The sequence below is a fragment of the Olea europaea genome, chromosome 9, assembly GCF_002742605.1.
Source record: "Olea europaea var. sylvestris chromosome 9, O_europaea_v1, whole genome shotgun sequence".
Taxonomy (NCBI): Eukaryota; Viridiplantae; Streptophyta; class Magnoliopsida; order Lamiales; family Oleaceae; genus Olea; species Olea europaea.
In genome coordinates, this window is record NC_036245.1 from 14,518,884 (window position 1) to 14,529,423 (window position 10,540).

The following is a 10,540-nucleotide window of genomic DNA, read 5'->3' on the forward strand; positions in this document are numbered from 1 at the left end:
TGACTCAACTCATGGATTTAAGAGTGACTTTGTTGCACTTAACACGTGTTTGGTGTACAATGAACTCAATGAGTGTGCTCATGAATGAACGCTTTTACTTAGATGGACAGTCTTTCAATCTTGTTTCCCTCTGCTACAACATTGAAATGAAAGGAGAAAATGAAATCGTGATAGAAGTACTAATGTTCAATTTCCATCAATAATTGGACTTTGAAATTTATTGATATTTTCAAACTTTCGGGTCCTGATCTCCAACTAGAAAAGAAAGGGACACCCATCTCGAGATGTGTTGGCCAGAATTCTTAAACCTTTCCAAATTCGAAATTCGGAAGTTAGTTCTTTGCCATTAAGGTAAGCTCATGTTCCCGCTCGCCATTCAATACCGGCTATAACTTGATTATCGTCTTCAATTTCGAAGATACTCGTGTGATTTACAATAAATACAATATTTTAGCTTTCTAAGTCGACTATTATCGCTAGTTCTAAGAAAAATGACAAAAATAATTTAAAATATACCGATTCAAATCTATTAGCATAACTGCATAAGACATCACTGTCTGTTTGTCTCTCTGGAATTCTCTTATTGTATCTTGAAATCAATCATTTGAAACAAATCCAACTTAAACACGTAATTTTATTATTAAAAAGAGTTCAAGCACAGAAAGAAAGAAAGAACACGTAATTCACATACAAAAATTAAATACCATAAATAAAAAACACTAATATAAAAATATATTATATATATGATGATTTTTAACCGGCCGATTTTACAGTTATTTACCATTACATTTCACTTCTTTGTGAGGAGCTCCTCCAGAATCCAGCTGTGTAAAATTTATCCCACATTTCCTTCTCTAGCTCAATTACATCCTTGTCTGAGTTTGATTCCAGAGCATTTACCATGGCAGCAGGCCCAGAAATTGGGCGGATATGGAGGTCATTCTCATCACAACCGCACGGCCGCGGTGGCAATAGCCCTTGCTTGATCAGTCTACGGCGGCGTTTACGCCTCAACGCCTTGCGGCACAGCCCTGCCGGCAGCTTGTACACGGCCAAAACCAGGAGGTTCACCAGCCCACATGGGCAGCAGCAGCACACAGCGGCACACTCGGCGGCTGTTCCGCCTGCTAACTCCGCTAATCTCACCATCCGCACGCCTCCCCTGGAGGAGTAGTCCTGGGGTTCCAGCAGTGGCCGCCGCCGGCAGACGGAGGATGCCGGTGAATGGAGAACAACTTGTCTAGTCATTGCTCTCCCTCCCTTAAAATGATCTTCCTTCCCCGAACAATCCCCACAAATCTTAAGACAACTTTATCAACTGTAAAAAAAGAAATTCTTTCGATTAGTACTACGTATGATTCCAAGAAAGAAAACGAAAGAAAAAAAAATGTTTTGCCGTGGGAATGCTGATTACTGAAAGTAACTTAAAATTATAAAATGATTATGGGAGCCATTCTTGGTGAGCGGGAGAGTGGGGAAGGGCGGTGGTCGACGGCAAAATGTGCGGAGGAGCACCAATATTTTTGTTAATAATATCAAGAGGAGCCCTCCGAAATGGTAGGGAGAATTTTTAGTTTCTCCTGATAAATGAGAATGCTTATTCTACTCTATTGATTGGCTCCCCTTATTCTAATGCCATTTCATTGCCCTTGTATGGCCCAAGAGATAAAGATTTACAAAGAATACGGGTTGAAATTAGTAATGCACATGGTTCGTTTGGCACTGTTTCTGCTTTTTATAAAAGAGTTTTGCAAGAAAGTTATCTTAAATAATCTTTCTTTAAGAATGTGTTTGATTACAAATATGAAATTTCTATAAAAAGAAAATAAATTCTAAGTAATTCAATTGCTTAGAATTTATTTCCATGGAAATTCGAAATTGTCAATTAAATATGTTTGATTGATTTAATTTTCAACCTAAAAAATATTATACTTGTCATTTTTTATTGGTAGGTAGATGAGAAATAGTAGATAGATGAGAGAGAAAAAGAGAGAGTAAATTAGGGGTGGACGTGGTTCTATTTGATTCTGGTTCTAAGAGAATCGAACTGAACTGAACCATGAACCAATGATTTTTCTGATAATAGAACTGAATGGTTTTTTTTTTAAGAAGTGAAACCGAACCGAACCATTCGGTTCTGGTTTGGTTTGGTCTGGTTCGGTTTGGTCTGGTTCTAGTAGATTAGTACTATTACTTAAGTTTTCAGTCTTGCACAATATCTATAAGCTAGTAATACGTATTTAAATAAAAAAATATAAGTATCAAACATTTAACAAGTTCAAATTATCAATAATCAAGATTATAAAAGTCAAACTAACAAATAAAATATAAACGAATGAGTCATTGCTAAAAGTTAATTGAATTAAGTCACTCAACCCACGTCGGTTATTGCGTGGATGACCGCGCACTCATAGTCGAGGCATGGTCCCCTATGAATAAAATAATCCTAATCCCCATGTATTGTGTCAACCGTGTGATCATCCTTGTGGGCACTGTAACTCGGTTGAAGTTAATAATTATCGAGTTCAATTTCATCCTTTGTCCAAATGTGGGATGATGTCCGTGTGCAAACAGGGAAAAGTGGCACTGTTTAAATGAGGAATGATGATGAATGTGTGCAAATTGGGAAAAGTGGTAGTAGTACTGCCTATCTTCCTCTACCGTGGCACTGTAAAGATGAGTTTTGAGAAATTCCAACAAAATGGTCAGCTTTCGTGTAGAAATTATATGTATTTATAAACAAACAAACATCACTACCTCAAAATTCAAATTGTCGGCGTCGATGATTAGAGTGAGACGGTGAATGTTGAGAGACAAATTGAAATTGGAATTTGGGTTTCTCTTAACGCTTGGGGCTAGATGACTATGGCTATTAGAGAATAAAATTAATGAGCTAAACACATTTAATTAGCTATAAAAAATAATGGCTATTGGACTAACTTCCATTAATATAAAATTAGATTCATACAAAAAATAAAATTATCAATTATGTTTGGTTCTTGGTTATAGCATTAGAACCAAACAAGAACCGGAACCAAATGGTTCTTGGTTCGAAGAACCAAAACTATTAATTTTTTTCGTAGAACCGAACCGAACCACTAGGTTTGGTTTGGTTCTGGTTTGGTTTGGTCTGGACATTTTGTCCACCCCTAAAGTAAATTCTCTGAAAAATAAAATCTTACCCCTCTTAAAGAAAATATTTTCTTTGATTTTGAAGAAAATATGGTAACGTGACCAAAAGTAAGAAAATATTTTTCATGAAAAAAATGACAATCAAAAAGTACAAAAGTAGGAATTTAGGTGAGAAAAATACATTTTTCAAAAAAAATATTGACAATCAAACGCATCCTAAAAGTTTTAGCTAGATAAATCACTCAAATCTTTAGGGTCTGTCTGATAGCTTTTGAAAAGTAAAAAGTTACTTTTGTACCCGGTTTGATTAATTTTATAAAAATTATTCTTCTAATTAGAACAATTTTTAAAAGGAGCCGGTCATATGTGGCTTCCTATTAAAGCTCTTTCATAGGAGGAAGCATTTTTAGAAATTAATTTTCAAAAACCAATTAAGGTAACTTCTTCAAAAAAATAAAAATAAAATTTCTATAATAAGCAAAAGTAAAAACAAAATTTTTACCAAACGAGCCCCTTATTCAGATATATTTAAAAGCATTTTTTTTTTAATTTCAAAAAATAATTTTTAACTTTTCAAAACCCTTGTCAAAAATGCTTACAGTGAAGTCAAAGGAATTACAGACAAGATATAGAAGTTAAGAATTTAGAATTCAAGCATAACTAGTTTTACACATAATTATTATAGTAGATTTTCGATTCATCTTCTTTGGATAAAATCGTATATTGGTGATTTTGTGAAATTATTGTAATAAGTTTCTTTGTAGTTTGTAAGATTAAAATTTCGTCGATGATCGTCGACAATATTATTAATCTTCTTTAAATTAACCTCGTGAAGTTAAAAATCTCAAAATATCCTTCGCTATTTAACTTTATCCTCTCATATTATTTTCTTTATACACCTTTTTTTCAATGCTCGCTTTCACGTTACGTAAATGGTTTCCAACACTCTTTGCTAAAACTATGAGGCATTGACCTAGTAACATATTATAATTTGTGCTTGGAGTTTGGCGTCTTTGATTAAATAATTAAAAGAAAACAAGTGTTGTCACGTATGTTCAATTCCCAGCTTATAAAAATCGACACGATAAATGAAGAGGAAATTGTTTAAAATACTCTTACAATTTATTTTTTATTTTTGCTCGAATATCTAAATTTTAAACCTCTTAAGGTTTGTTTGGCAAAGTTTTTGATAAAGTTTTAGTAAATTTTGAATGAAGTTGATGAAATAAATGATTGAGAAGTTGATAGAAGTTGGAAATATTAATAAATGTATTGTTAAAATTAATTATTGAAATTGATTCAACTTTTTTAAGATTTTCCAAACAAGCACTCAATTACAGCATTTGTCCCCTACTTGTTATATTATTACGTAATAACTCTAAGGCACCGTTTGAGAGACACCAATTTTCTAGGGAAAATGGAATTAGAATGCTAATTTCCAACTTTTGTGTGTTTGATAGTGTTATATTTTGCATAGAAATTAAGTTTTTGAATTTCTTGGGAGTTGTAGTTTTCTAGCTTTTGTGGGATGCTGGAAATTGATTTTCTAGGTAGTTGACTTTTTTTTCTGGAGAATTATTGTAAAAAGATATTTCCCTTTAATTGATAATTTTTATGTAAAATACAGTTAAACGAATATTAAAAGATAGATGATTTTTTTGTATTTTTTTTGTTTTGACAATGGAAACAAATTTTATCCTCAATATCAGTAAATTTCATCCCTTTAATTGATAATTTTCATGTAAAACAAAGCCAAACGAACACAAAATTACACTTTTATTTCAACATTTTTCATGTGAAAAATTATACTAATCAAACACAATAATTTACAATTCCCAAGAAAATAATTTCTAGGCAATTCAATTCTCTGAAATTTGTTTTCTTTCCATCCAAATTCCATCTTTACAATCAAACGGACCCTAAATTCAGATTCTCACATTATGATAATCACTTTGAAAACTTTAAAAATAAAAAAAACAAAAAAATTTCAAAATGTAAAACTAGGAACATGTCATTGTAATGAAAATATCTACTGCATAATTTCTAAAATTGTCTAGATGTCTAATTCTTGTACATCGTCGCCAATCGAATCAACAAATCAAACATCTCATTCGGTTTATATCCCCATCAAATAAGGAGATAACATCCAACAAAGGGCATAAAAAAAAAAAAAAAAAAAAAAAAAAAAAAAAAAAAAAAAACAGTTGTTTCTTCCTTTTGCATGTAGGTAGAGATGATAATTTGTCTTGTCCCGTCCCGATAAGGCCTCGCCCCCGATGGTTTGATGGGGCAGGGCGGGACATAATTCCCCGCCCCATCACGGGTCACAGGGCAGGGCTGCCCACCCCGTGAATATTAAAAATATATATATAGTTATTTTTTTTTATATTGTTTTTTCAAGTGTTTCTTTGAATATTGATGTTAATTTGAGTATTATTTGTTTTGAATTTTTAAATTTTGAATTTGTATTTTATAATTTAATAGTATAATTCTAAAATTTGAAAATGTGTAAAAAATAAATAAATGGAGCAGTAAACGGGCAAAAAAATGCCCTGAACCCCCCCTCTCCCCGTTTAAGGCAGGGTGGGGTGGCGTGGGGTTGGGGCGAGACGGAGTGGGAGCACCCCGCCCCGTTGCTATCACTGCATGTAGGAAACTAGCTCATTACGCTAGAATGGAACAAAAATAAGACCCCGTTTGATTTTCATTTTTTTCGAAATGCATTTTTCTCTTTTTTCTTTTCAACTACACATTTTTCATTAAAATAATATTATACATACATTAAAAAATTTTCATCCACTCATTATTCATCAATCTACTATTCTCAAATTTATTTTCCATAAAAATGGGTGTCAAATACCCTTTAAATAAAGTAGATATATACTCCATGTATATTCTTTCGAGTTATCATTCTACTCATACACTCGCACGTACAATATATAAGTTTTTTATGTCGTTTCTCATCAGTATAGAGATTTGACTTGATCGTTATCAATTAATTGACTAATATTAATCCATGTCGAAGGTTTGACAGTGACAGGAATGGCCATAGAATTTTGACTGCTCCATGTAAAATTTGAAAGAGTGCACCTCTTTCAATAAAATAAAATAGTCGATGGGATAATAAGCTAATCTTTAAAAAGGAACAAAAAGAATAATAAAAAAACAGTCCCGCATTTTTATTTTTTATTTTATTATTATTATTTTTTTTTGGTACACTGGGCTCAGTAGAGGAATAGTTTTTGTTTGAATAATGGGAACTTTCCAAGAAGAAGTCTTAATTGAAAAAAATAAAAATAAATTAAAATTAACATTAAAATTAAAATTAAAATTAAAATTTTCTCAATAATATATCAAATTATAGAAAAATGATCTATATAATATTTATAATTATGTTTCTTTTTTCGCTAAATATTGTTCATTTAAACTTGACTAAAGGATTGTAAAATATTCTTTATATTAACAAATAGATAAATTACTATTTGTTGGAAATTTTAAATAGTAAAAGACTAAACTAAGACTTATCTCATTGGCTTCTTAATCAATTAAGGAGTTTGTTTTAGAGTCAAATATATGCTGGATAAGTTAGTTTTTATTGAATAAAAAGTTGGGTAAATTCACGTGCTCAAACACACATCTGAACACTTCGATAAAGTCTCGAATTTGTGAAATTTTATTCTTGATTCTCTTTATTATCGAATTTACGATACGATGTTAAAAATGGAGGATTATAATGAATTTAGAGTTCACTAAATTTGCAGGAAGGTATTGATGGTTGAACCCTTTTTATTTAATTAGAGAATGGATTCGATAGCATTCTTTTACGTCTTGAATAACAAAAGAAAGGTCTTTCAAGTTCTTTGGGAGAGAGAAATTAGACGTCTGAAATTTTTATAAGAAGAGAAGTCTTGGAATGACTTGAGGTCAAGATCAATATATTTAATTGCCCTCAGGGCATATTTGTGGCAAAAGGGAGGGCGGATAGGGCTCAGCGCGGCAGTGTGCAGCGTTCGATTCCTCGCAAGGTGGAATTGACTTTGTTGCAAGCGGGAATTACCATATGGGTTAACAGCCTTGGCCTATCCATGTGCTCTCCACCCTGACTCCTGGGAGGCACATCCTGCGATTTACCTCCTCCACGATGGCCCAGGGCAGGGTCGGTGGGGGCCCTTAAGGTTGGGGTTCAACCTTTTAAGATCAATATATTTAATTGCACTGATTTAACATTAAAGAAACTAAAATACGTCTTTTCATTCAGAATTTTTATTTGATCGATGTTAATTATAATTATAAAATTTTGTATAGATTATATTCTATCCGTAGCATGGGCTCGTGAATATTTGCTTTCGAGGTCTACCACATTATATTGCTTGCTGATCATTTATTTATCAGTTGCACGATTAAGCCGTTTGATTCCCATTCTTTGATCACAAGAATGAAAAATATGACCCTTATCTATCACATAAAGCCATCATTTTTGATTTTTTATTTCTTGTGTAAATCGCATAATGACTATATTTTTCATTCCCATTTTTAGAAAAATGGAATCAAACGGGACACATTGTTCATAAACTCGGTCAAAATCAATCTACTTATTTAGCTTTGAAAGTATTGAAAATCATATTTCTGGTTCCTTTCACTTTGATAGTTATCGTGTTGACTCTAATGTTTAATCATGAAAATACAAGAGAAACATAATTTTACTTTTATTATTCCACAATAATTGATTGAAATCCAATTTTTGTTTGTTTGTTTTTTTTTTTTTTAAAACCAACCTACTCAACCCCATAGATACTTCCAAACAATAACCAACATCAATAAAGCCAATAGTACAAGAAATTTTTAACAGAACTTATATTTTTAATAGAACTTGTATCGACACTGATGTGGCATAACATGATTGGACTTTTTTTTCTCATTCTTCAATGATGTCACGTCATATGTTGTCTGTAAGATTTTTCAATCAAAAAATTTTGTACCTATAGTCAACGTATGAAGGGAGAAGTAGAAAAAAATTAAAATAACTACTGAATATTTATCAACAGAATATTTACAACTTCGCTTTGATAAACAATTCTGAAAAAATAAGAACAACAAATGAATAAATCAAATATAAAAATAAAGACAACCTACTGAAACCTGAACAGATATGTACATTAATGGAGGTTCACTGTCACCGGCCGCCACCATAAATAACCAGTGACAACGATCAAAAAGTTAGTTACACGCCTTCAGGTTCCTGTTTTTCAAAATCCCTTTGTACAAAACTTGCCAATTATGAGGCATCGCCTCCAGATTTTCCTCCTCGTTCCGGCTGCGGATGGCCGGCTTCGGCAAATGCTTCTTGCAACGTTCTTTCTCATCCCGTGATAACTCCACCACCTCATCGGAAAATCTCACCTTCTTCTTTCGCACTCGATCTTTTCCACATCCTCCTGCACATACATATAATTATATTAAATCAATTAAAACCTAAGAATTTCCATTAATTTAAAGAGAATAGAAAGAATACCTGTTGCAGTGCCGATTTCGAATTTCATCTTCTTCATGAAATCAGAAAGAAGACGCTTATGAAGTTGAATGGCAAGAAAAACAACGCTCCCTGAAACTGCAAAAACTGCCATAAAACCTGTTCCTAAAGAATTCTGCATTTTTCAATATCTGTTAGCAAATTTCTTCTATTTTTCTCAACCAAGAATCAAAGGACTTTTAGATGAAAGAGCCGAGGAAACACCATTTTCTGGATTTAATGATTCGAATAAGGACAAAAGGAAATTTCATTGTCGAGGCATCAATGTGAAGAGAGGAAAAGGGAAATGCTTTGAGTGACGTTGGCAGAATACAAAGAACGAATCAAAACTTCTCCTTTTTCTTTCCTACCAATGGAATTTGATATTGACTTGCTAGATTATCATTGACCTAACCGCCAGTTTTTTGAAATTACAATATCGTCCTTGACAATTTTAAGAGACCATGAGAATTTTTTATGGGGAAAAAATCATATTTCAAATGTATTATTTACACCAATTCAAAGGTCAGATCAATAATTCAAAATAGGTATGTATTAAATTAACTAAAAATATTTATTAATTAAACATAATAAAATCATGGTTATACAATTAATGGTCACAGATTCATAATTATATGTTTCTGATTTACTTTCGAAGTCATAAATCAAAAATTTTATATGTTACAAATTATTTTGAGTTCACAAATAAAAAATTTTATAGGTCGTAAAATTTTTTTAGTCACAGATTATCAAATTTTAAGATCACTAACCAAAATCATTGAGGTTACAGATTAATTTTTTAGATACAAATTGTCAAATTTTAATGTCTCAAACCAAATCGTTGGTCACATATACCAAATCCTCCACTCTCGAATCCAATCCACCACTAATGCTTGGTCACAAAGCATCCAAAAGATCACCACCACCACCACAACAACAATGTCGCTACCACTAGATCCAACACATTGCCAACAAAAATCACCACAACTACCACTATCAAATCCACTGCCATCGCCACCACCAGTGTAATCACTACCAACACCATTTTGCAACAACATCATCACAAAATACCACCACCATCGCACCGTCATCGAATACACCACACACAATCGCAACATGCCGCCACCAATACCAACACCAACACCAACACCACCTCACGAGACTGCCGACATCAGCACCACCACAACCATCACCAACAACCACAAAACACAACCAACGAAACCCAGAGATAAAATGGCCACTTGTCACCATCAATACAAACACCCACCTGCCTCTACCTTACACCACCCCGAAATTCGGAGCCACTAGATCAAAGTTCGAACAGTACAGCACAGCTAAATCTTGCAACGCCGCTCATCAAATTGCATAGACAAAGTCGCGCAATATACTAGATCCCACATAGTGGTTCTCTCAGTTGCAATAGAGAGGAGGAGAGAAGGTGGGATGCACCAGTTTCATCAACAGTGTTCGACTTTCACATCAACGCGGGGCCTCGAAGATGCACTTGACGGTGTCCTCGACCGCAGGTGCTCCTCAACGACGACTGCCATCTGTGAGAGAGAGACGAGATATGAAGAGAAAGGTGAGTGGAGAGAATAGAAGAAAAATAATAGAGTACACCGTTGACGGCAGGTGCTCCTCATTCCTCAAGGCGGCAGGTGCTGTGAGAAGTGGAGAGAGAGAGAGATATCAAAACGATAGGGTTTGTGTGGGATTAGTCAGGTATAAAATTTAATTATTAATTTGATACCTGAATTTTGATTAAAACAACTTTGTACCTGACTTTTGCACTCGGAAGTTGAAACACCTGTGTTTTTGTAATTTTCACATTTTTTATTTTATTTTTTTTCCAAAAAATAAAACGGAAATTACAATTTTATAAAGACGAATGGCAAGAAA

General features: G+C 33.3%; 2 protein-coding genes across 4 annotated transcripts; both read right to left on the reverse strand.

Moving 5' to 3' along the window:
• Window positions 1-691: 691 nt before the first annotated feature.
• On the reverse strand, window positions 692-1,614 carry LOC111399770. Of its 3 annotated transcripts, none has more exons than XM_023027243.1 (2): window positions 1,424-1,605; window positions 692-1,318 (listed from the first exon to the last, which is right to left on the reverse strand). In XM_023027243.1, exon 2 carries the CDS (start codon window positions 1,246-1,248, stop codon window positions 784-786), a length of 465 nt encoding a protein of 154 aa, XP_022883011.1. In that variant the 5' UTR covers window positions 1,249-1,318; window positions 1,424-1,605; the 3' UTR covers window positions 692-783. The 3 variants fall into 3 exon arrangements, with proteins under 3 accessions (XP_022883011.1, XP_022883013.1, XP_022883012.1); XM_023027245.1 differs by having other exon boundaries at window positions 711-1,318; window positions 1,415-1,614; XM_023027244.1 differs by having other exon boundaries at window positions 711-1,309.
• A 6,523-nt stretch (window positions 1,615-8,137) lies between these two features.
• LOC111400076 lies at window positions 8,138-8,981 on the reverse strand. Its single transcript, XM_023027529.1, has 2 exons — window positions 8,645-8,981; window positions 8,138-8,567 (listed from the first exon to the last, which is right to left on the reverse strand). Exons 1-2 carry the CDS (start codon window positions 8,781-8,783, stop codon window positions 8,350-8,352), a joined length of 357 nt encoding a protein of 118 aa, XP_022883297.1. The 5' UTR covers window positions 8,784-8,981; the 3' UTR covers window positions 8,138-8,349.
• Window positions 8,982-10,540: the final 1,559 nt, after the last annotated feature.